General features: G+C 40.2%; 1 protein-coding gene across 2 annotated transcripts in view; it reads left to right on the forward strand.

Annotated features, from left to right (window-relative positions):
• The window catches only part of ME1 (malic enzyme 1), a 187,561-nt gene extending 163,204 nt beyond the window's left edge, over nt 1-24,357 (forward strand). For both annotated transcript variants that reach the window (XM_030040684.2, XM_030040695.2), the window contains exons 10-14: nt 9,296-9,401; nt 12,488-12,630; nt 15,205-15,378; nt 21,666-21,764; nt 24,000-24,357. In XM_030040684.2, the coding sequence (XP_029896544.1) occupies nt 9,296-9,401; nt 12,488-12,630; nt 15,205-15,378; nt 21,666-21,764; nt 24,000-24,158 (681 nt within the window). In that variant the 3' untranslated portion in view covers nt 24,159-24,357. The remainder of the gene's footprint in view (nt 1-9,295; nt 9,402-12,487; nt 12,631-15,204; nt 15,379-21,665; nt 21,765-23,999) is intronic.
• The last annotated feature ends 2,358 nt before the right edge of the window (nt 24,358-26,715 follow it).

Consider the following 26,715-nt stretch of genomic DNA (forward strand, 5'->3'; position numbering starts at 1 on the left):
ACATAAATGTGTGATGTGTGGTGAACACATTTTGTGTCTTCTTTAAAGCTGCCATAGTGTCATGCTTAGCTATATTAGTGGCCGAATCTTCACCCACGAACTTCAAACACAGTAAATTCTTTTGTGTCAAGTAGCTGAGAAGAGCCAGAAAGTGATAAACAGTATTGGGATTTTCATGAGGTTCACCATAGAACCATAGAATGGTTTGGGTTGGAAGGGACCTTAAAGACCACCTAGTTCCAACCCCCTGCCATGGGCAGGGACACCTTCCACTAGACCAGGTTGCTCAAAGCCCCATCCAGCCTGGCCTTGAACACTGCCAGGGATGGGGCAGCCACAACCTCTCTGGGCAACCTGTTCCAGTGCCTCACCACCCTCACAGTGAAGAAATTGTCTGAGCATTTTAGTAATGTGCTGCAAATGCTTCTTTTTTCTTCCTTCTTTTTTTTTTTTTTTTTTTAATGGTTCTTGGAACTGCCTAGGAATATGATACAAATAATAAGGCATTTTTAAAGGGACTTAGTAGAAACCTCCTGCTCTCTGCTGAGGATGGATGCTCCTCTGCTGAGGATGGACAGACTGATGGGAGTGTTCCTGGGCTGCTAAACATGTTTCTCTTGTGGTGAAGCTTATCTGTAATTTGCAAGACAGCATTAGATTTTTGTATGCCGCATAATCTCTAGTGCACAAATGAAGTTCCCTCACATGGGGATGAATGGTCACCCTTGATTTTAAAGAGTATGTCAACATGGAGCAATGTTGGTTTTGACAGTTTTGTACTCTATGCTTTCTAGTTCACCACAGTAATACTTGTGTCTAATTGAGTGATTTGTATTTTAAATGTCCATTAGATGTGTGATCTTATCCCCTGTAAGACTTCAGATCATCTGAGTGACTCCCAAACTGAATGGCAAGCACAAGAACATCAGTTGAGGTCTGATAGTTGAAGGCCTCAGAATATTGATCTTTCTAAGAGGAGGACTGAAACAGACCTCAAAATTTTACCAATTTCTGTGGTCCTAATTAATTAGAATGGAGATACGCAGGTAATCCTATAGATAATCCTCTAAAATTTTTTTCATTTTCCCTCCTCCTTCCCCCATTTGAATATCCCCAGCAATCTTATTTGAAAAGAACCTTACAACCAATTAACTGGCAGTGGATATGACCCTGATTAAAGTTTATGGTTTGGTCAAAGCTGGATACATACATGGTTCAATCTTAGCTTACAGAATGATGGAAGAGAAAGGGGGACATTTGGGACTGATAGCAGAATTTCAGTGCCATAAAGATGTGGTTGCTCCCATTACAGTCAGCAGAGCTCATATAATATTTGAAAGAGCCTTTAGAGCTCACAGTCAGGTATCTTAATATTGAACTGAATCCCATCCAGACTGTTTGGTTGTTACTGATTTTTCTTATATTTTAGTAATAATGACTTTTTTTAGAAGTTTGGATTTCATTCTAGATACCAATTTGGTAATGGTTTTAATGTTAACTTTTATATACTACTTAATATTATGTCTGCCTCTTCCGCTAACTTTTAATTACTTCTAGCTTTCTTTTTATCAACAGCCAATTATTCTGACTCTTTACTTTGGTCCTTAATCATTTCATTTATGGCTGACTGCAACTGGCTAGGACTTTTTGAGCCAAAAAACTGATTTGTGTCTTACCCAAGACTTTGCATCTTTGCTATCTCCAAGGAGCCACAATCACTTAAAGTGGTTTCTGCCTTATTTTACTCGTGTACTATCCCAACGAAGCAATCCTTGTTTGCTTTGTCAGTTATTCTGATGTCTGGGGAATCAACCTGTACAGTTTCATCTTGCATTTATCTTGTTCTACGTGAAGTATAAGTTTTGCAGAAAGGAAACACATTAATTTGTCTTTGAACACTTGTGGCATTACTCATACTTGGTCAGTAATACATGAAAACAAGTGAGGACAAGGCAAAAGGATGATTGCTGGGGCATGCTCAAGGAATACTCACATTGTTTTCTCTAAAAGAGACACCACCAAAAGTTTGGTTGTTAAATTTGTTAGCATGTAACTGTTTCCTCTTTGACACCATGTACATTAGATGTACTGACGAGATGCTGACCTAATTTGGATGGTTTATGATTTCTTTTGCTCACGCTCTGTTATTGAAATGAATGATTGTTTTGCTCCGCTTTGTTTCTGTTGTTCTGCGGGTTCGTGACTTGCTCTGCTTCTCAGATCTTATCTTCTTGAAATAATTGTCTTCATAAATTTTGTCCTGCCTGTTAACCATGTGTGCTTATTTACATGGAAAGGGTATTTTATACATTTTACAGGACTTAAATAAACAGCCCTAATCTTCTAACAATTGTGTTTTAAAGTCAACACCGGAATTACATTTTTACCTAAATCGTATATTTCAATGCCAACCATTGACATTATCTCCTCAAAATGTTGTGGTTTTTCACACAGTTGACAACAAACTGTTTATTAATGCCATGTCCAAGTTGCCCCATCTGGTTTTAATCTGCTCTCTTCACCTTTAGGTGTTGGGTGATGGACTTGATCAGGAGGCACGGTCGCTTTATAAGTAAGGCCTCAGTGTGGGGATTTGGCAGGGCTTGTACGTCTCTGCTTTTTGGTTCCTAAACAAGGTAGCACAGGAGTGCCTGTCACCTGCAAGCCCTTGGGCTTCAGTAACCCCTGACCAGTGAGTCCGTATCCATACCTCCACCTCTGTTTCTACATTTTGCGACTCCTCGTAACCAGTGCTCTCCTGGGGTTCTGGGGAGGGAGGGCGGCCTGGCACGGTCCCTTCCCTTTCGTGCTTCTAAAAACTCCCCAGAGAGTTCCCTCAGCTCCCAGTGCTGTCTACAGTCCCTGCCTAGAACCTCCAGGTGGTTCATCAACCACCTTTAGACCATGGATTTACTTGTGATGAAAGAGATAAGAAGCCACGTAGAAATCATCTCCCGACAGGGAGATGTTTCACCGCCTTCTCCCATGACTCCAAACCACATCCTTTTTTCCCCCCTTCTTCCTTGATGCTGTTAACAACTGCTTTTTTGTTTGTTTTGCTCTTAACTCTGCAATAGGGAACTCACAGGAGAAATGCAAGTAAAACCAAAACGTTTGCAGTTGGAAATACTCTACTTGCTAATGGACTGCTTTGCTCTTTGGTCTCCAGTTCTCATGTCTTTTGTGGTTCTCACGTCTTCAGTATCTAAGAACCTCCGATGAATTTATTAATTTGTCTGTGTACTGATCTCTGTGCTCTTGTTTAAATAAGCCGCAGTTGACACAGTCAAATGGAGGCAAGCGTTTATATAAATAGATTTGTGCCTCCCTGGTTGTGAGACGGGACGAGTGCCAGCGCCGCCTCTGATGTGGGACAGTGCAGTCAGTCCTCAGGGTGCTCTGGCTTATTCTCGGCTGCCTCCCAGCTGATGGAAAGAGCAAATCTTGGAGAGGTTCCAGCCCTGCCCTGCCGCCCCGCCAACATAAAGCTGCTCTGCTCTTCAGCCCTGGCTCATGGGGCAGCCCTGGCGGGACCAGCTCAAACGGGCCATGGCATTAGACTTCACATTGGTGGTATTTGTAAGATTTGCCTCCTGTTTTGTAGTAGCCCACGTGGATGTCTGCTGTGCAGTCTGGTCTCCTGTTTTTACAGCTGTTTTCTATGAATTTTCTCAGGGTTTTATTGATGGGTCATTTTTGTTTGTTATCTGAGCCTCCATTTGGTTCTATAATATGACGATATGAGTAACTTTCTGTGGAAACTGTGATGTACATTTGCTTGAAGCCTGATCCCAGTACCTCCTTTGCTGCTTCTGCTGTTGATCAGCCACTAAAACTAAAAACTTAAGAACCCTCCCTAAAACTAAGAACTACTTTCAGTTCAAATCCAAAACACAAGCAGTTTTTCATAAAACTATTAACTACTGAGTCCTGTTTCTGCCTTTTGCTCCTTGAATTAAAAGGTGCTGATATCCAAGTGAATGTGTTTTACTATTTGTAATAATAATATATAATACCAATGATTCTCATCCGTTAGGGAGTATAGACATTTTAGGATTGCCAAGATCTTTCATACATAATGTCACCATCAGAGAATGCTGCTATTGTTTCTTTATCTCTGTACTTCATCTGCTGACTTAACACAGTCCACATTGTAACTCATTTGCTAATAAAGAATTTAGCTCATATTACTTTCCATCCAAGATACCACAGTGACTTCTAATATAGCAACATATCTGTTTTCAGGTTGCTTTGTTCTCTTTTGTTCAAATCCAAAATATCCCATAGGTTTCTTGGTACAAAATGATACTGTGATAGAGGCAATACTTTTTCCCTCCAAAGTTATTTCTGATATTTTCACTGAGTCTTTGGACTTAATGTTCATTAATCTTTTTGAGTGTTTTTAATATTCTCCACCTTCAGCATTCTAGTGAAGGTGTATTGTATGGTTTATTCAGGCAGCCTGAGTATGCATTAAAGATGCTATGGTTCTCTTCCTGGTACTTCAGTATGCAGTTTGTTTGGCTGTTTGGGTTTTGTTTTTTTTTTTTGTTCAAGCAAACTTATTATAATGCCCCTAGCAAATTACTTATTCTATAAAAGATAAGGAAATAATGTAAGAATACATAGCATTGCAGAAAGTTATATAATGAAATGTTGGTTCTTTTTTTTATTTCTTTCTTGAGGTGCTGAATACATTTGGGAAGTTAAAGCAAGAAGGATATATAGCCTCTTTTCCTACTTTTACGTTCCTCCTTCTGTTGAAACAGTCTGTGAGTTGTACCTTTCCCTCTGAATAGGCGCACACGTATCACATCGAGTCTGTTAGTTCATCTGGATTTCAGTGCGTAAGACTTCCTTTTTGGATTTAGGGAGTGTCACTTGATGCAGGAAAGATGCTTGTTATGCATCATAGAAAACACATTACAACTTACGACAGCTACTGTCTGGCCTAGGTGAGTCTTCATACTGCTATTTGAACAATGGTGCAATAATATCCTTTGGTAGAAACCCCTGGAAAAATTCCTCCCCTGCATGGCAAGCACTGAAGTCCTTCAGTGAAACAGTGAGACTTATTGAGGCTTGGTGTACGGAAAGGGGCACATCTTTAGATTGCTGATTTTTCCAAGCCCTTTTCATTGAATGAATGAATTTTAATAATGCTAAAAGAGCAAGACAGTGGACTTAGAAGACAAATACGAATGTGACCGAAGATGATGTTTCTACTTAAAAGACTCAGATCTTCATACACAGAACCCCAGAACTCATTCAAATTCTTGCTTAGTATGGAGTATTTTAAATTTTTCCTTTTCCTATTAGAAGAAGAAGGGAAATACTAGGGAGCTGTGTGCCGTGTTAGTATCTTAGGATTATGGAGACGCAAGCAGACCAGAGCAGTTTCTGATTTATGCTGCCTTGTGTTGATCCTCTACAGCTCATTTCCTAGCAGCAGATAGCCAGAGTAGAAAAGCTAGCTAAGCCAGGGGTGGAAATGGAAATGTCAGAAGACAGGCTCTGCGCTTCTGGAAGATCTTTTAGTCAGAGCAGCTCTGCGCTGGCAGGTCCATCCGCTTTGCATCTCTCCAGTGTCAGGAGGGAGACAAGACAGAAACCCACACAAATCCAGAATTGAGACTTCTGCATTTTGGCTCCATCCTCTTCTCTCTGCTGACTGACAAAAACTCTGTGATTTCTTATTCCGGCTATAGGCATTCAGGGGCGGATGTCTGGAAGCTTGTACTAAATGGACTGGCAACCCCTTAGTTTGAGGTTAAGCATGCACAAAACTGAATTGTTTCTTCCTTCCTGCAAGTTGCTGCTTGCCCTGTTGGCAGGGCATGGAGGAAAGCTAGCCGTGCTTTTGCTGCCGCCTCTCTACTTTGTGGAGAGCAGAACTTAAGAATTTGCCAATCTGAGGACAAAAAACACTATCTAAAGCACTGTCCTTTAAACTATTGGAGTTTTGTAACCAGATCAACTGGCTCATCTTGAAATCTCGGACGCAGTTTTTAGGAAGGTGTTATGTAGCTCCTTCTAGGATCACTTTATTAAAAATTAAAATACATTTCTGACAATCTATTTAAAATATATATTAAAAAAAAACCCCTAACCATAGAATTTCTTTTATAAGCATTTTCCAAGCAAAAATCTCTATGTACATAGCTGTTGTTATTTTTGCTAAGCCACAGAATTTAATATTTCAGTCTTAGTTAATATACTACAGAAATATTTACTTGGAGACATGATTCATTCTGACTAATGGGATCAAGCTAATTCAGACCAAAGCTGAATAAAGAAATAAATTTAAAATTGTTTGGAGTTTGGTTTTGTTTTGGGTTTTGTTTTTTTTTTTTTTTGGTTTGGTTTGGGTTTTTTGTTTGTTTGTTTTAGAATGGTAGAATGCCCTGTGTGAAGTTAAAAGCAGATAGAAATTAAGATAGGGCAGAAGTGAATCTGACCTAAGCTGACCCATGTGGCTAGCACTGGTCTCACTAGCCAGTGGCCTGGAAAGGGTTGCAGTGGATCACATCCAGCTTATTGTTTGAGTACTCTTTTGTAGCTAATTAAATGAGAGATGATCATAGATGTCAGTAGGAAATGGGGTTTTGAATCCTTGATGTTGCATCAGTAAGTGTTTTAACAGCTCTGCAGTTGTCTTAATTTTAAAACCTTGAAGTACCTCCTCGAAAGCCAATCAAGTGTAAAACCATATAAAGAAGTAACTCTGTTTCATGCAGCATTGTGGTTATTTGTTTTGATTAAAAACAAAAATGAAAGAATATCGATATTTTTCTCCACTAAGATGTTAGCCTGGCCTCTTAGCTGTTACGCACTGTGGAAAAAATCAGAGGTCACCTTTCCCGAGAGTTCTGCACACATCTGCAGATCCCGGAGGTGCTCAGAGCTACCAGCCTGCCACAGCCTGAAGAATGAGCTGGTCATAGCTCTTGGAGGTGATTTCTGTTTTTCTTAGTAGCCCAGGGCAGTCTCCTAGAGGCTGGATTTTAAAACCAGATCAAAAAATGGCTTCCTCAGTAGCAGCCTGATAAGTTATGAAGAAACCAAATGAAGAAGCAGCGTGGGATCAGATGGTTGCCCACAGCACCCACTCCTGGCTCCCCAGAAAACCTCCCTCGAAGTTGGACTCCTTGGAGCATTTCCATTTCAACCAGCCAGCTGATTCAAATGAAAAGTAGCTTTTATTATAATATTCCGAGTTATTCCTAGCAACAAGCTTTTGGGCTGGAAGTCATAAATGCGGTTTTTTTCTTTGGTGACTAAAAAGAAAAGTTCATATTTTTCCCCTGAAAATGTTAAGGAAAATTCCTGCTTTGAAATGAGATGCATCTAAAACGTGTGTGTAGACTGTGGGGACATCTGCTGGGTTGCTGGGAAATGACAGACTTCAAGAAGTGTATTGGTGGAAGGATTCAAGTGTGAATATGCCAAAAATTGTTAATATTGCAGCATTCTTTTGAGACTAAGAACTTCACATTTTACCTGCAAAGGAAACCAGGCACCCATATCACAGTGTTTCCGTGCTAATCGCTCTAGGAGAACACTTAAGACCCATATAAGCACATGCAGACATAACCCTCTTAATTTAAAAACTCTGTATTTTGGTCGCACAAGAAAAATCTGTAGAAGAGGAGAAATCTCTGGAAATTCCATGTAATCACGGGTGAGCCAAGAGAAGCTGGCACCCTGTGAGGCAGACCAGCTCAGTCAGCCCCGACCACATAACAGCCTTCCTGCGGCTTCGTGTGGTACCCTCAGGATGGAAACGCTTTTCTTGCAGCTGGAAATGAAAAACGGCTTTCCCTCCTGTCTACCAGCTCTTGCGGTGGCCGTCCGAGGACCAGCGGAGGAGCTTCGGTGATGGCATTGGCCCAGCCACACGTTGCCACATTGCACAATTGTGGTCTGAAATGTAGCATCGGATTTCTCGGGTTTATTAAGATTAAGCAAAAATGCCATTAGAAAACTAAATCTGGCTTGAATCCAATAGTATATGCAGTCCTAAATTGTGCCAAAATTGTCAAATTCATAGACTTTGGTGGAATCGAGGAATGAATTCTGTTCCAGTACTTCAGTGTAGTCTTAATTAACTTACTAAGATTAAGGAAACTTTCATCTTATCAGTTGGAAAAGATGTGGCTGGGGAGATGGTAAGTATCTGTTCTGGCTATTTGGTCAAAATTACATTTAGCGTTCCATTTTCCTCGTGTACTTCCCTGTATATCTGTATAATCTGCTGCTTGCTGTCTGAAATCTTAAAATGTTTGAGGGGTTGGCACCATCCTCTAGGTTTGTGTTTGAAAAGTGCCTTTGCAGTGATGTTTTCTGCAGGCATGAGAACAAAATGAGGGGTGGAGGCATATGCATTTTAAACTCTTCTGCTGAAGTTTTCAGATGCCTTTGTACAGACAGAGGTCCAGATATTTAGACAACTAATATAATTTTCACAAATTCTGACCCCTTCTTGCCCCGCACTCCACGTTACTTACACTGAGCTCAAATCCTGTTTGCAGTCCAGTCAATGTCAATGATACTCTATAGCCCCTTTTCCTGCATCTATCATATTCCATTTGGAAACCTTGTTGGGCATCGATGGGTGGAAATTGCCAGGATAGATCAGGGTGAAAGTTGTTTCACAGCTGAGTCAATTTTGTTAATGCAAAAACAGTGCACCAGACATCTGGTTAGAATTATTTTTATTCCATCCTTAAGAATGAATGACTTAAATATGAAAAATATGGAGCAAAATATAGGCTCCCCTATAGTCTATATACTACCCCCATATAGTTTCTATACTTTTAGGCAAGAGCAAAGCTGAAAAAGCCAGGAGAAACTATTTTTGGTTTGCTAAGTTACGAATCCCCCCTGCCCTGGCGCATCTGTACTGTTTGCTATATAAATATATTTATGCTTTATCGTGAGTAACTTTAAGCGTTTGACCAAATGTTAAAAGGTAAAACAGTTGTAAGAATGCTTCAAAGAAGAAATTAATGATGCTTTCATATAATTGTTCATACAGTGGTGTTCTACAGCTATTATGAATTTAAAGATATTTAATTTAATTTACCTACTGCTTAGAGAAATAGATTAGTCCTAAATTATCCTAAGCGTGTTAGCTGTACACAGTGTAACTTTGCCTAATATGCTATTTGGTGATAGATGGAAAAGTAGAAATGAAAATAGGACATATTAAACCAGTTACATTGTAAACTGATTATCCCAGGGTATTAGTTTCCATTAAACTTATAATAAATATCTTCTTTTTTTCCTAACTCAGGGGCGTGCCTCGCTAACATCTGAGAAACAACGTTTTGCCCATGAACATGGTGAAATGAAAAATCTGGAAGATATTGTTAAAGATATAAAACCGTCCGTGCTAATAGGTAATTTCTTTTACTTTAAAGCAATGACCTTATTCTTTGTTGGAAAAAAATGGGGATGTGGCTTTGTCTGAAGACAAGATCAAGTTCCTCTGAACAGAGTTTACCTTTGTGTGTTTTTAGAAAACACTAGGTGCCTAATGGACTCTATTAAGCAACTAAACAATTAGTAACTATCCAAGCATGTAACACTGCTTTCACTCCAAGCCATCCGTTTCACAGGGGGAATAATCCAAGTTGGTTTAAACATCTGATGGGGAACCTTATCACCCTCCTAAATTACTTCTGATTTAATGTGGATGGTGTAATACAAATAACCTCAAACTTAGACTGAGAAAACTGAGCTAAGCACATGTAAAGCTGCGCAAATATGAGCACGCTGTAGCTGAATCTTCTTTTCCCTCGTATTTAGGTCCTTAGCCACCAGTCCTTTGTGCAGACCAAAACACAGATTTTACAAAGACTTTTTCTTTTATAAAAGCACCAGGATTTGGGGTCTCAGTAAAGGATTGCTCAGCTCTCTGCGGTTTGGTTATTATATTTCAGTGACAGTTTCAGGAATGAACTGGAAGTGCTCTTAAATCATTTTTTTAATGTGTAAGACTTCAAAATCCATCTATCTGGCTAGTAAAATCATTCATCAGATGATGGAAAATCTGAAAAACCACAGTGAAAGTTATCCTACATTTTAAGAGCTACCTTTTCAACTATGCTTAGACCACATGGTCCTTGTTCAGTAAAATCTGCTTTTGACAATGATCACGAAGGAGGTAAATAAAGTTTGTCTTTTTCTATGCTCCATAAAGATGACTGCAAGACAGAGTCCAAGTAGTCTAGAGAATTTATTTCATAGAACACAAAGCTGAAAAAGCTAGTGGAACAGCAGAATAGATTGAATGATCTGTGATGTTTTCTAGATAAAGACTTGTGGATGCTTAGGGAATATTTGCTGTCATGAAATATGGATGTTTACTGTGTGTCATTTTTATATATAAATCTGTGCGGCACTTTCCCTCAAGGTCACTTTTTGCTATCCATACTGCATAACAAAGGCTCTTCCAACAGAAACTGCAATGAAAATGGATATTGGTGTTTTTTTAGTTTGGAGGACTAGTCATTCAGTATCTTCCCCTGGGCAGCAGCAGCAGTCATGGGGAAATATGTTGATACTCCTTTGCCCAGTGTTTTACTTAACTCTGTCTCAGCGAATCCTCATATACATTTCATCGCCTGTGATGGCTCAAGGAAAAACCTTAGTTTATCTTGACCAAATATAAGAAATTGCAATTTTAAAATGAAAACCAAAAAAAGAAATAGCCGGTGAGATTGTTCAGAGCATTTTGTTTTAACTTTATATCTGAAGATAGTTGTCATTCTTATTATTGGCTGTCCAGAAGGAGTTTTAGAAGACATTAAACATTTGGCAAATGCAGACTTAACCAGAAACTAAGGTGTATAACAGGCTGAGACAAGCGGGTCAAAATCGTGAGTGCCATAACTGTTCATCAAACATACAGCGGCCCAGCTGGTCTAGCAGAGCTTTTGCATCTAAGCATCCTTGTTCATTCATAGAAGGTGAAGTACAGAGAGCTCAGATTTGCAAAAAATAGTAGTATGTGACAGAGATGTTCGAGCAAGAGATGTTTAAGCTTTGAGAGAAGTCACTGATTTGCATCAATTGAAGAGTCGCCTCTTTTGTTACCAAGGGATCAGAATAAAGGAGATTTGGCCAGAGGCAAAACCAGGTGGGTCTTAGACATCATTGGGCCCACAGTAAGCACCTAAACAGCACCTGAAGAGCCTGTTGTAGGGTGCTTGGGCTTTCAGTAGACCTCTTGGGAAAGCTCGATTTAAAACAATTCAAGGCATTTCAGTGGGGCACCCACCTCTCCCTATTGAGGGCATAGGCTGTGCTTGCAGATGTCTCTGTAAGACGATACCGTGCTTCACCACGTAGAAGCAGTCAGAAAATACTCCGAGAGACCTTTAAGAAATGTTAGTCCTGGAGCACGTATGACCTTCTAGCCAGCTCTGCGAGGTGAGGACCCCTTCCACCTCCCTCCAGGTACCTTGTGCTCTCCTCAGGCAGACACCAAGCTGTCCAGTGGGCAATGTTGGGATGCTTATTTGCGCATGAGTGACGAGAGGTTAGAGTACTGACCCAAGAGAGACCTTCTGCTGGCCCGGGTTTGAATCCGTTCCTTCTCCCGCAAGAGAGGGAACAACAGCTTTTTTTTGCTGTTGTTGAAATTCAGATAGCGTGTGGAAAGCAGAGCAGGGAGCCAGGCGCTGGGGGCTCTGAGCAAGGAGGCTACTTTCTCTACAAGCCAAGTGATAGGAGCCTCCCTGGACATAAAGATCCTTGGGTTTACTCCAAGGTCTGTTTATCTGTTTTTCACTGAAGGCGTGGAGAGCAAGGACCTGATCCTTGGATTCCCAGCTCTTGTAGGTTAGGCAGAAATACAGATGTATTGGCATCTCAAAAACATCACACACACACCCCTTTTTGGTTGTTAGTACAGGATGGAGAATAGAAAAGCATCTCTCGTGGGATGGAAAGGGATGTATTAAAAAAAATTGTTGCCGTCAGGGAAGCCTTAGACTCAAAATTGGGATTCTTCATCAGCTGAGGCTGGAGATGACAGAACGATCAGCTGTAGAAGGCAGAGACTTTACTCGTCAAGTCAGAAAAAATTGAAATCTGGCACACTGGATTCGGGAGAAACTATCCAGTCTGTTGCATGAGACTTTAGGAGGCAGAGTTGTACCTTTCTCTTCCTTATTGGACTTACCTGCAGGTTAGGTGATACATATCTGTTTTATAAGGGCCTAAGAAAAGTGAAGTAAGAAATTCACCAAACTGTACAGGGGTGAGTAGGTTCTGCCTTATGTTAGGGATAATACTGAAGTGTCACTGTTGCAAAATCTTTTATACAAAACTTTATGTTAACCACATATTAGGAAAAAGGTTGAACTCCATTTTAAAGGAGGAGGTATGCAGTAAGAGGAGCTCTGTTCTTTAAAAGTGACATGCATGTCTTACCTTGAACTGATTGCATTTGTCTGCTTGTTATGTTTTTCTTCTTTAGGAGTTGCTGCAATTGGTGGTGCTTTTACTCAACAAATTCTTCAGGATATGGCTGCTTTAAACAAACGTCCTATTATTTTTGCTCTCAGCAATCCTACCAGCAAAGCAGAATGCACTGCTGAACAGTGCTACAAATATACAGAGGTAACCAAAGATTAACATCTCTCCGGTATATGCAGTGAAAAGTAAATCTGAAATTAAATATAAAATGGGAGGAAGACAGAGGGTGGAGTAGCAAGTACTAATCATGTCTCTGTGTGTAGGTAAAATTAGTTAAATTAAGTAACAGGTTTTTCAGATTTTATCAAGACGATTTCACTGGAGTCAATACATGCTTGCATCCTCATAAAAACATTTAATAGCTTTTTATTGGTGTCAGGCAAGAATCATAGACTTTATTATAACCAAAGCATCAGTAACCATCAATCATTAAAGCCTTATGCCTGTTTTTGAACTGTACCACTTTGTGTAATATAAACACGCAGTGGCACGCTTTTCATCTGAGATTTTATAAATACTCATTAGGGTAAGAAAATACTTCAGTACAGGAACTAGACTCTTTAAAATAATTCTTTATTAAAAACTGGGGTAATTGACTCCTTTTACAGAGATTTCTATTATGGAAACAAAGGTGAAAATTAAGAGAACTGTGCTTGCTTATTTATTATTGTATTATAAAAGTGCTAATAAACATGTTATCTTATAATTCAGTCTAGAATTTGGAATGCAGGGGTACTGGACTGTATGTGTTTCATAGTGGATTGTGTTTGGATTTCTTGTCAAATACAGGGCAGTTTGAATGACAGTTCACAGTGTTTAAAAGACAAATTTAGCATGCCCATTCTGCACTGCACAGTACACAATTACAGCGCAATGCAAGAGCCAGGGAAGCGGCTGACATGACGGGTTGGTTATAGTGGGTAATGACATCTGGTAGGCAGAGCAAAAGACGCACTGAAGTATTTGATCTGTCACCAAAACGTATAATAAGCCAGCCATGATAATACTGCATGACACCAAACTAAACAGAATATTCTTCTGAAGAGCTGAATAGCAACAGTGGCGTATTTTTAAATGCACATTTCCAGTTCTCTAAAATAGGCATAGATATTTCTGATACAAAGCGCCTCTGAAGTATTTAACAGTGACATTTATCACTTCAGCAGTGCTAGCATAAATAAAGGCTGGCTTTTCTTCCCCACCTAAATTTAGTGCTTAAGTTCGAGGGTGCTCCCTCCCCAGCACGCCAAGAGCCAGGGGCCTTTGGGCTGCGGACGTAGAGCCTGTGCAATGCCACTCCCCTCGTTAGTTCAAAACTGCATTGCCCGCTGTAGAAATTACTTCTCTCTCCCTGTGTATCGGGAATGATCTGGGGAGAACCTGGGTAGCAGTGCTGCAGGTGAGTCGCCCCAGAGGTGCCTCTTCTGCCGTCCTTGAATGGCACTCCATGGTGCCGGCGTCTGCTCCCGTCAGGCTGTTCCTCACCCCAGGGGAAGAGCGAGACTCCATCAGACGTGCGGCTCCCTTACAGCCCATCTCGCGGTACTCGTCATATCACAACTCTCAACATGCGCGCTACTGAATGACACCAGGCCTAACGTTCCTCTTAGCTAACGGCTTAAAATTAGCTAAATGAGCCCTGTCACCACGTCTGGGCCACCCCACAGGCTTCTGTTCCTCCCTGCAGCTGCCTGATGTGCGCTGCGTGCCAGCGTGGAGCTACGCCTGCCTTTGGGTCCTGCGAAGACGTTTAGAGGTCCCGTGTGAACTACAACATAAAATGAGTTAGAGCCAGTTCTCTTGTCCTCAGGCCAAGTGATATGGAGTGACTTGTATATGTACAGCTAAATTCTCTAATTCCCCCAAACAAGCTAGCTCTTCCATACTGCCTGCTGGGACCAGTCTATGCCTGGTGCCTGGGCTCTGGTGGCAACAGTGCTAATTAGCACTACTCAAAAATCTGCTGGGAAACATCCTAGTGGTTTATCAATGTGGGATGATCACACACCGGTACCTGAGTTGGTGTCCTCACCCTGCTCAGTATATTACAAAGAGGGGAGCCACAGGGTCGCAGAAGAGGAGGTCCCATCACCGACTTGTGCTATAGGTTGTTCCTGGGACAGAGCTTGCACCTTTGTCATTCTGTTGAGCTGTGGCATGGGCGCAGGGGCCTGAAGAGGGGATATTGGGAGGAACAGACAGCTTTGCCTGTCCTCACAGCTCCTCGGAAATTGCCACATCCAAAAATGCAACATTTAGTGGCCTTAGTGTCACTTTTGTGGATGACCTGCTGTTGGGAAAACATCCAGCAGCATCACCCGTTGTTACCATGACAGTATTGTCCACTTTGAGTTCTATAGCTCCAGGTGTATGCCTTCTTCCCATGTACCCTTCTTCTTCTGGCGTGGATGCACAAAGTGAATAATGAGTGCTGGCTTTCACTTTCTCCTCCTCTAAATTGTGCTGATAGCTCTTACCTGAATAAGGCAGCTGTTACTCTCTGACATCAGACAGTCAAGAGAATTGCCAGTGATCCCTAGGATCAGCATCCTGATGCTCTTGAGGCATATTCAGTTAAGTAGCTCTAACACCCTCTCAGAAAAGATATTAAATAGATGTAACCCAGCTTCCACAGTGGTAGATATTTAACAGGATGTGTGAAATACTTCAACAGCATCCTCACAACTAACATGCTTTCTTTGGCTTGTTACAATTTAGGGACGTGGCATTTTTGCCAGTGGAAGTCCTTTTGATCCCGTCACTCTTCCAAGCGGACAAACACTCTATCCTGGACAGGGTAACAATTCCTATGTGTTCCCGGGAGTTGCCCTTGGCGTTATTTCATGTGGACTGAAACATATTGGCGAGGACGTGTTCCTCACAACTGCTGAGGTATTGTATTAAAAATTATTTAAATTCCTTGATTTAGTAACTTGGTAATAATGAACAATTAAACAGAAATAGTTAAACAATTATCTTTTAAATTGGAAAAATAGTGCTTTCTGTGTAAGGTCTTTACTTGCAAGGTATGTTGTTTTTTATAAATTCTATTTGAACAAGTTATTTTTAAAAAGTTAATACTTGGTCCAAAGGTCATCTGACATAAACTTCACCTGTTGGTGAGGAAAAAACAGAAAGCCTTCAGTACTCTATTATCACAGGTGAATGCACATATATACATTTTGCATACGTGTGCACATAGGTTTGATTTTTAGATTGAAAGGAACTATATTTTGATGTTGGTAGCTTTGGGGTGACTTTTGTGGGTATTTTGCTTGCAAAAATTATTTGGATTTCTTTTAGCTTTTTAGCTCTTTTGCTATTTTTGAGTACAGCTGTTGGCACCATTTTTTGTGGACCTCCCTTGTCAACAGTCGGTGAAAGTGCTCCATCACGTTGTGGTTCCTTGCACCACAGTTTGACACAATTGCCATGGTATTCGGCCCATTTTCTTTCTTATCCTTTTCTGCATTGGTTCTTTTCTTTCTTCGGGCAATTTTTTTTGATCTTTGTTCTGACGTTATCCATCATGTGATCTCTCTTCCTTTACCTCCACTCAGTGGGCAAGAGATGAACAGAGAGCAAACACTTCTGGTTCTAGGAGTCATTCACCACCTACTTCCAGTGATGGTTCAAAATCTGACATCCACTGTCTTACAGTAGGACATTATAAATGCATAGGATTGTATCTTCAGGAAGTATGGGAGAAGAATCTGGACTTTATTACTTAAGAATCCCTTATTCAAACAAAATAAATTGCCAGCAGCGGTTGAAATCAAATGCGTAACACAATTTTTTTTTGTAATTTTCTTTTTTTACAAAACAGTAAGTCAATCTTTCTGTAGCTGTTTCTCACTTCAGAAAATTGTAACTTTCTGTGCTTTTCTGTGTCCAGCATCTTTGCTCCTCATCCACTATAGCATCATAGCACCCTTACCACTCCTTCCTCTGACCCTTTCCATTTCACCCCCTTCCTTGCCCGATCCTGGAGTTCCTGCCTCCCCCGCTGCCGCTGTTGGTTCTGCTCTTGGCTGGCACCAAGAGCAACGTAATGAGCCTCACAGGACTCAGCTTCCTTCTGTTGAGTGATGTGCTCTCCAGTGATGCTCAGGCTCCTGGCTGCTCTGCTCCCAGGAGTGTGCTTCCAAGCTCACCCTGCTCAGAGAGCGCCCAGGCTCAGTACAGAGAGTCATCAGAGAGCCCTAAGCAGTGCATGATGGTCTGGTCGTTAAAAGCCTGATGCTTTTTGGTTTTTTTTAAAGGGTATGGAAATAAGGCTAGCCTCAGTTTACCAGGTTAATTCTAATTAACCTAGATGCACTTCGGTGGCAATTTCTACCCAGTCCAGTTCATATAAATTACAATCCACAGAACTTCGTTAAAGTGCAGCATCCTGATCTTCAAAGAAGCTGTGTAAGCATGCTTGGAAATGCATGGGTAGTGTAGGTAGCACACAGAGGAAACCTCAAAGCAATGCAATTAGCAACTATTATAGAACAATTAAAAAAAAAAAAAGAAGAAAAAAAAAATTACCCCAATTAGCAGAAGTGAGAATGCCTGACTCAACTCTTGCAGCTTCCCTAAGGGATATTGCATTCCAGGATTCTTGCTCCTTGTGTCCTCTTCATGGATTAAAGGGAAGAAAATGGCCCTTTACTATCGCTCGGAGGCAGCTGATAGGCAGTGTGATCCTATGACCGGCAGTACATGACAGGAAGCTTTCTTAGCGGGTGAGCACTTGCACGCTGCCCTTGCTGGATTTCTGAAGGTTTTTTTTAAGGTGTGTACTATGGCATCTTTTAAAAAGTTTGCCAGCAGCTTGCCCTCTATAAGAAAGATATTCACAATTTCCATCTTTAAAATTAGTAAAAAGCCCAGACTGTCTCCACTGGCTTTAACCATCTTAGGAGGGCAATGATCCATCTCATAAGTCTTTGGATAATTATATCCTCCCTTTAAATCCTTCCCTGTAATTTCAGTTGGATATGGTGATCCTTGCTTGCTGGTCTAAACTGCTGTGTTAAACAGTTGTCTTATTTAATTCTAGAAGTTGCTTCATTTTGGTTTGGGTGAAATGGTTCCTATATATAGAGTGGTGATGGATGAAAGGTGACACGTATGTGGATTGAACGATGTTTCAAGTGGCAGTCTACTAAGTCAGAAAAAAATCTGTTCTGAACAAAGAAACTTAACTGAACAAAGAAACGTAACAGTCAGGGAAGTAAAATGGCATCAGAAATTGCGAGGAAGCTTTAAAATTCTCTCTTGAGGTAGAGTTTCTCTCCTAATTCTTCTTTTTTGGTAAAGCTTTTGCTACGTAATTGCCATCCTCTAGTAAAATCCCTAGAAAAGTTTGACATGTAAAGATGTATATTTTTTTTTTCTTGCATAGAAAGTCTCTATTGGCGGGAAGATCAATGGATAGCTGCTCGCCTTATGGCTGGAGCTAAGAGCAGTCACATCTGGCCTCCCTGCCTGCGTGAGAGGCGGTGTGTGACTGGGGCTTGGGTGAGCTACAGCTGGTTACTGAGCAAGGCGACAACGGATGGATTTCGGAGGAGCCTTTGCCAGAAGAGGTGTCAGGGAAGGCCGGGAGGGCTACACAGGCCCTTAGCTGAAATTACAGTGCAAAGCAAAGGCAAAAGTGCTTTTTGTTTTGTTTTCTTGGCTTTTTTAATGGAAGGATAAAATCAGAATAGTTTTGTGTGGGTTTTAGAATAGTGGTTAGTATTCTCCATTTGAAATGGAAACACTCAAGATGCTGCAAAATTTAAAGCACCAAACCCGTGCATTTTAGACAGAGGGACCTTCTCAGACTGTAGCAGTAGCTTACCTGAAAAAAGAAAGTATAAAAATTAAGTAGACCAGGCTGCATGCCTGCACCTCCTGTCTTCTTGCTTTGCCACTTCTCCAATTAAATCTGATAAAAGTCACAAATAGCTTATTGCAACTACAACAAATTCAACTTTCAGTGTTCTTTTCTCCCTGCCAAGTAAAATAGAATGTAACTTTGACTTTGGACGATAAATCTAAGGTACTGTAAGCTGTAATACCTCTTAATTGCAGGCAATTGCTCTGTGATGACAAGGGACATTACCTATTCTTCTAAGTCCTACCAAACACAACAAAAGGGACAGAAAATTATGAACTAATGAAATATTCTTGGCATGTGTGACCTACAGTTAAGTTAGTCCAGAAATAATGCTGTTAAATCCTTTCATTTTGGAGAATATGTCCTCCAAAAGCCAAGATGCCCCCACTTACTTTATGCCACTTGTCCTGTCTTGGCTGCCTTTCATTTAGGTTCTGCAATAAGGCTTAGCTAATTTCTCTGTTAAAAACTTGAATTAATTAATATTTAAAACATCAAAATAGCCATACTGGGTTGGACCCCAAATCCAAACAGCTCAGTATCTTCCTGTGAAAGTAATCAGTAGCAGAAGCTGAGGAAAGGAGGATAAATAAGGGGAAAACACAGAGTGATCCTTCTGCTGAAATGGCTTCTCAGCTTCTGACAGCCCGTACTATACAGCCTTCCTGCGCTGGGAGTTCTATCCCCCTATGGATTTCTCTTTCATAAATGAGCCTTGTGGCTTTTTAAACATGTTCGTACATTTGAACATCTTTTGGCAATTAGTGTCACAATTTAATTGAGTTCTGTGGAAAAGAACTCTCTTACGATTTTCTGCTGTCTGATGATTTGGGTTCCCTATAGTGCCATGAGAAATATTCACCTTCAGTTGTCTTTTGTATTTTCTTTCAGTCTTCTCTTTCCTCCTCCCAAGTCTATTCTATTATTTTTTGTCTCCTTGTACAAAAAATAAACTTTTGATCATCCTTATTATTCTTTATACCCCTTATGATTCTATCCCATTCTTGTTTGAAGTAGGTGGAGCAAAAATACACACTGCTCAAAGCAGCATTACATTGTGAATTTATGCATTGGTATAATTACATTTTCTGTGTCACCTCTTATTTTCTTAATAATTCCAAATGTTGATTCATTATTTTTTCCCCTGCCACTGAACTGATGTTCTCAAGGAGCGTTTTTCAGAGACCACATGAAGGTGTGATTCTCTTTGAAAATGGTTGTTTCTGTGGTTTTGCATGGTTTTTAATGCAGTTACAGGAGTATGTCAGAAGGAATAGCATGGCATCTATACAGTTAAGCTTGCTACCTCTCCCATTTTGAGCACGGCCCAAATGTTTTGTGGCTTGCTTTCTATGAACCCCATCACAAACCAGAGTATCCTTCTCCTGAACCTTTTTTTTTCAGTGATGCATTACACTAACAGCAACTTGCTATTGATTTCTTCAGATTTCATCTTTTCAGCAGAGCCCCGTTAAACTGTTAACAGCAGAAATCTCATGTTGTAAGCTCCTCTTTACACATTTATATGCACATCTTGTTATATCAAAGGGCTGTGTATCACTTTTAAAGAACCTAGTTGCTATGATGGAAAGCAAAAACTAGATTTTACGTTGTCTTAGCTCCCCCTAGTGGGTTTTTATCTCTGCTGTATTTCTTAATATCAGATTAAAATGTAAACAAATAATTTTCCTTTACTCATTATACTCAATATGAGTATAATCTCCTGTTGTTTTTGTTAGCATTTCCACTCAGAATGGAAAAACTTACTAGACCTACCAGCATGCTGGGTAGATTGCAGAAGAGAACATTGTTTCCCTTTGAACCTGGAGTTACTATAGTGTTTGCTCTTTAATTCAAACTATTTACCTACTGCCAGAAAGGATGAATTGATGATAGCCAGGCATCTCTTCCGATGCAGTCCTAGTTGTTTGCAAGCAATGTACACAAGGTCGTATTTCCTGCACGCAACAAGGAACTGTAGGAAGCAGTTTGTGCTCTGTTTCAAGTATCTTCCTATTACATTCCCTCAAAAGTGCGCCGCTTGCTTTCTCTTTGGGCCATGTTATCTGCTTCATTTCACAGTGTTTCCTCGACTTTCCTGGTGTTTTCAGAACCTCTTGATGGGTCACACAGGGCTCCACCAGACGCTATCCAGACCAGAGTTTTTCTTCCATCCACAGAGTACACCTACAGGTCGCATCACGCAGTAGTATCCCCACACTCCTGGGTCAGTCAGTGATTTGGTTCTAATCTTTTGTTATCTAAGCTGTAATTGCACAAAAATGTATCATTTCTCCTGCTGGGAACACTAAGGGTGCCTCTACGTTCCTCTCCTATTTTGCATCAGAATGATCTTCTGGAGCACATCTCCCTGGTGTCCCTACATACTGCACCTTGGCCCACAGTGTGGCATGGCCTTGGGAGGAGAGGGGGACTGGTTTCCTTTTGGATGAAACTAAACGGAAGGATACACTCCAGGAGCAAGCCTAATGTACTAAATATCACTGAAAACTGCTTATAAACCGTAACAGATCTAAGAACAATGAGCTTGCACTCAAGCAAGTAGAACCGAAGAACTGCCTTTCCTTGTGACTGTTACATGTTCCCAGATGTTCAAAGAGCAAGTGACATCCCATCCCCCGAGTCCTGTCCTTTCTGTCCCAAAGCAAGACAGAGCAATTTGAAATTTGGATTCTGCTGATCCAAATCTCTCTTAATGTTTTTTAATAATTTGGTTTGAGAATTGTCGTAGGGAATGTTAGTGAAGGTAGCTATCTTACTTTTATTTTACTTTGTTCTGTGGTTGACCATACTTACTTTTATGATCTCATACAGGCTAGGTGTATGAGCTGGGGACACAACAAACCGGCTCAGCCATCAGTGATTTTATTCAAAGCATTTTACACTTAAGGTTTTCAGGTCTGTTCTCTGCACAGGATGACTTGACAACTGTCAGAATAATAGGTGTTTCTTTCATTTTAGAAGTCTTTGACTCAACTACAATTAATGGCTCGAAATTGTATCTCTCAGTGAACTATTTGCTAGTTTATGTGTCATGGACTTATTCAAGACTTGAATAAGTCTTACTGTCTGAGTGAGAAAAAGGGATAACTCCCTAAATTTCTAGCTCTTGTGTAGCCACTCCTAATGATAAGGATGGTTGTAAAAAATGCTGCCTAGGTGGATTAAGCAGTATGTGCGTGATTTGCCGAAGCGGAACCATTTCTTTGCTTAAGACTAGATCACCGTCTAATAAAGCTACAGCTGCATCTGCATTTGAAGTTAAACATGTCTGCTTTATTTCTAGGTAATAGCTCAGCAAGTTTCAGAGGAGAATTTACAGGAAGGTCGTCTGTACCCTCCGTTAGTCACTATTCAGCATGTGTCACTGAAAATTGCTGTGAGGGTAAGTCGTTTCAGTCTTTTGTGGCTTCTTTTCTTCCCACGCTCTCTACATAATTGAGCATTTGATTTGATCAACTAACATACCTTCACACAAGCTGAAGTTGGTTTATGTCAATCAATCTTGGACAAGTAGCAGTTTCAAAATTAAATTTAAATTCATAAATGTAAACGTAACCCAAATACAAGAAGCAAAGATATGGAACTATAGCAAGTGTTTATGTCCGTAGAGCCCAAACTGTGCTGCCCAGCAGTTAGGAGCAGGTCCCCAGGCTCACGGTCATGCGAGCTGCACAGCTGAAGGCTTTTGGCCCTTCATGATTATCAGTTGCCTGTCAAGAAAGTAAATGTCACCCTATGTCCGGGCACTATTCCCTTTTGTTCTCATCCTTACTCTTACTGGCCTATCAAAATAACTACCTACAGGGGCTGCTTTTTGATTATGGCTCAGGTTTGGGTCAGGGGTTGTGCGGTTGGTTGGCTTTTACTGGCAAATACAGAGCTGATGCAGATGGATTTTCAGTAACTGACCTAAACCTGCAGTTTCCCAGGAAATTTGGCTGCCCTGGAGAGAAGAAGAGGAAGCTTTCAAATAATGTATTTATCCCAGTTCTTCCCTCATTCTGTATTTTACGGGGCGGGGGGGAGGGTCAGCATTTTAGGAGGTTATTTTGTTGGTCTTCTGTGAAATTTTTTGCTCCAATTATTGTTTTCTCTCTTGGTCACCTTACTGTGAATAATTCCACTTACTGCATATTCTTTTGAAAGAATCACAAGGAGCCATGATGCATGAAACAGTTCCCCCAGCTCCACTCACTCTGTGTATTTTAAAAAAAATAATCCTTCCTACAGTTCATGTCTTCTTAGGCAAGTAATAACTGTTCTGTAGATGTCAAAATGTTACCTAGATTCCTCAGGTGAAATCAAACTGCCTGTGAGTTTGGCAGAAACACGGTGATAGATATTCCTCCTCTACTTCTGCGTGTTACATAAAATACAAAAAAGGAAAATGTTACCAAACAATTCTTTCTGCCTGATCTCTGTTGAAACTTCATTCCTGCAAATACCTATTCTGGCTCATATAGCCCAAGAGGTTTAGCGATGGCCTCCGCCTTTTCCAAGGGAGGAATACTCTCAAAATTTTTTGGAATACCAAACTTGGGGTGCAAACTCAGACCTTATTCAACTGTGCTAATTATGCGCACAGACCTGAAGATGAACTCTTACATGAACACCCAAAGTGCTTCTCAGTCAAATCACGTTGGGCTTCAGATTGATCCTAGAAGGGAAGTCTAAATATGGTAACTTGGGGTCTCAGCTTCTCACCAAGCTAAAACATTTATGTCTTAAAGAGACAGCTAAGGAGAGCAGGAGGGAGACCGTCTTCCTTTTATTCAGAGTAGGAGCGTTTGTCTGTTTGCCAAATAGTTTGAAGCAGATCTTTCCAAAGAGTGCTGCTGCATAAAACCAGTTTGTCCAACTTCTTCTGTTTCTTGGGTGAACGTCCAGTCTAAAGATACACATTTCTCAAGTAGGTGTTCCTCAGACGTGAGAGGCTACTTTGATGTGTTGAGTGGGCTCCAACCCCTTCTAAACGTCCCTTTTGTCTCAGCTATACTTGTGATGCATAACTGATTCACTTAGGTATGGTCTGCGTGAGGAATAAGCAAGCAAATATTCGTATTTCCCCCAGCCATCTCCAGAATTAAACCTGTGCACTGTGTAGGACTAATGTTTTCTTGTGAGTTTACCTTTAAGAAATATATTATCAAACCATGGCAAATAATAAACTTCTCTAATATGCAGGGAGCATGGAAGCTTTGAACAAATCACACTTTTCTTACAGTGCTTTGGAGAAGATGGGAAACCAGGGTAACCCAATGATGGGAAAGCAGAAATTGTATCTCAGTGCTTGGGGTTTGTGGAATATTTTATCCACCACTGCACAATAAAAGCTAAGCTATTACTGGACGAGGAGGAGCACTGTATTTGTAACAGCAAAGACATGTAATCCTGTTCAAAGGTAGCACGAGGCAGACTCACTTAAATGCAAACATCATCCCGTTCCTAGTCTTACTTGCTGTGTACTAGCCCAGATCCAGTGTGAATATAGGTGACTGTCAGCACCAGGGAAGATGAAGACTTATCTTGATTTTGAACTAATTCTTACTTTTAAATCCTGTTAAATGTACTCAGATAGTTTATCAGCACTAATTAGGATTTTAATGCATCTTTCTAGATCGCAGAAGAAGCCTACAGGAATAACACTGCCTCCACCTATCCTCAGCCCAAGGACCTAGAAGCCTTCATCCGCTCTCAGGTTTACAGTACTGATTATAGCAGCTTTGTGGCTGACTCCTATACCTGGCCTGAAGAAGCCATGAAAGTGAAACTGTAAATATTTAATGAAGAATGAACAAACTAGCTGCAGTTAAAAAGCATTAAAATATTCAGAACATTTCTGCCTAGGAAACCTAAGAATAACTAATTTTTTAAGATGCAGAAAACTTTTTCTAAATTGTAATATTTGGTTAGAAACTCAGATCAAGAAATCATATTAATTATACATCAGAAAATAAAAATTAATCTGAGAAATATATTTGTGTTTGGTTATTTTGATTGTTATTTTAATTGAGATATCCTACACTATAGTATGACAGATCTTTTTGTTATCGAAGTAAGTGGTTGTATCTTGAGTTGAGAGTTCTGTCACAAATGTCAATGAGAACTTAAGCAGAAAAATGGTACCATGGAAAATTAAACGCATATGATGACTGTTTAATCCATTACAGGTCACAGCGTAACTTGCATTAATTGTCAAGCTATTATTTAAAAAAACCCCAAACAAAACCTTAAACAACAGTAAGGTTAGAATATTTTCCTCCAAAGAAAAGCCTTATTGGTCACTCCTGTGTGGAGTAATGAAAATTCTCTAAAAACTGAACCTGCAGAACCTTTTGTTCACATCTGATTAGAATATTTTAACATTACTTAGCTAAGCTAAATTCCTGTAGATGATCAAAGATTTCATTCCCCCACCAAGATGACTGCTGTTCTGGTATGCTGCGATTGTTTGGCCTGAAGTTCATGGAAGTGTTGGGACTCCATGGTCTTGACAAAAAGGGAGTATCAAAATGTTCTGAATAGGCTTCTTTTTCACTAAGTGTTTTCTTACAAACAGCAGTTATCTGGCTAATGGTAGGGTTTTTTATGTATCAAACCCAATGAATTGCTGTAGTATTTGAGGCCAATGTATTTTTAAACACGTCATAAGTGATAAAGTATTATTCTTTGTAACAAACTCCCAAATCACCCAGCTGAGGTCTACTAAATAAATAATTATGATGGGGAAGAGAGTCCATCATTATGGCGGCAGCAAACACATTTTATTAATTCTTTGATATTTACTGATGATTTCTCTCGCTTACTACTATTGGAATGATATGGTTAACTCAATGTCTTCAGTATGGTCTTTAAAAGAGTTTTTACAACTTCATTGATAATTCAGCATGCTGAATATGTTCAGCTGTGCACTAATTTCAACTAAAGATACATTCTTTTTTTTTTTTTTACCCTTTCTCACCTGTTAGCCAGTTATCAAAAGTGATACCTGGCAGTGACCCTCACTGTTCTACAGAAAAGTGATTCCCAGTACAAACCTCACTGAAAGCATCCAGGGACACAACTTGTGACCTGCATTATTCTGGATTCATGATTAGCGTTTCCAGAAGTAAGTGTCATGAGTCTGTTGTTTTCCGTAGGAGGATACACGATTGGATTGTACTGTCAGCGCTTTCCTCCTTTAGAATAAATGAACAAACAACAGCTCTAACTCCGAATTGTTTGACCATCCTCCTGCACAGACTTTCTGACCTATGCCAGCACTGCCTTTCCCACTCCATTCTGGTTGAAATCTCAGGGATAAGGCCTATTTCTATACCAGTTTGTTTTGCTACTTTAAAGGAAAAAGTTTAGCATTTGGCAACTTCCCAACAGGACTGAATGCAAATTGTTTTATTCTTTTTGAGTCATGATCATGTGGAATCTGCACTCATGTATCAATGTTCTAAAAAAACCCCAAAGAATTATTAGTTGTTACAGAATTACCAATCCAAGAAAAATGTAATATACTTTCTGGACAGTTCTGGAAACAAAGTGTACTTGAACATTTTTTCTACTATCATGCTATAGAGATTATCTCTACAAACCCCAAAATTAACTTTATTTGTCCAGTCTTTCAGCTCCGCCACAGCTGCAGACTGCAGATCCTGAATTCACAAAGAGAGGCACTTTCTCCCTCATCACATAATGGGAACCTGTAAACATCGTTTGCCTTACTCTGGCAAACTTTTGGCCAAAGTTATGATCATACAAACAATATACTTACCACAGTGAAGGAATGTACGTTAATCATCATTCTGAGCAACCAGAACTACTGCCATCCTCTGTATTTCAATATATTACTATTATGAGAAAAGTATTGAAACACTTCCATGTGTTTTATTTGAAATAAAATAGTATCTGTTATTTTTGTAGTGACCTGCACAGTGTACTTAAACACAGTCTTTAAATAGCTGCTGTCAAAACGGCCTGGTTTTTAGATTCGAACAGCCAAACCTCAACAGCTCAACAGTAAGTCTGCTTTTATTGCTCGGTACCAATTTTCCTATTATGGTGCTCAGTGACAAAGTGGAAGGCAGTAGGCTGGTGGTCCTTCAAGGCACAGCTGCTGGGGACTTTTCAGTAGCATTCTTCATCTACATATTATATTGATGACGTTTAAATATGATAATCCACTATAAATTGAAAGACTGACTTGCAATTCACTATCTAAATACACACTCAGCACACTACCCCATAGGAAAGCGCTGCCTGATGAGCCATTAATACCATTTCCTGTTACGAGCTGCTGGCAATTGTCTTTCAGTTCAGTAATTTGACATAGAAAAGATTCG

This window comes from Aquila chrysaetos, chromosome 2 (genome assembly GCF_900496995.4).
Source record: "Aquila chrysaetos chrysaetos chromosome 2, bAquChr1.4, whole genome shotgun sequence".
Taxonomy (NCBI): domain Eukaryota; kingdom Metazoa; phylum Chordata; class Aves; order Accipitriformes; family Accipitridae; genus Aquila; species Aquila chrysaetos.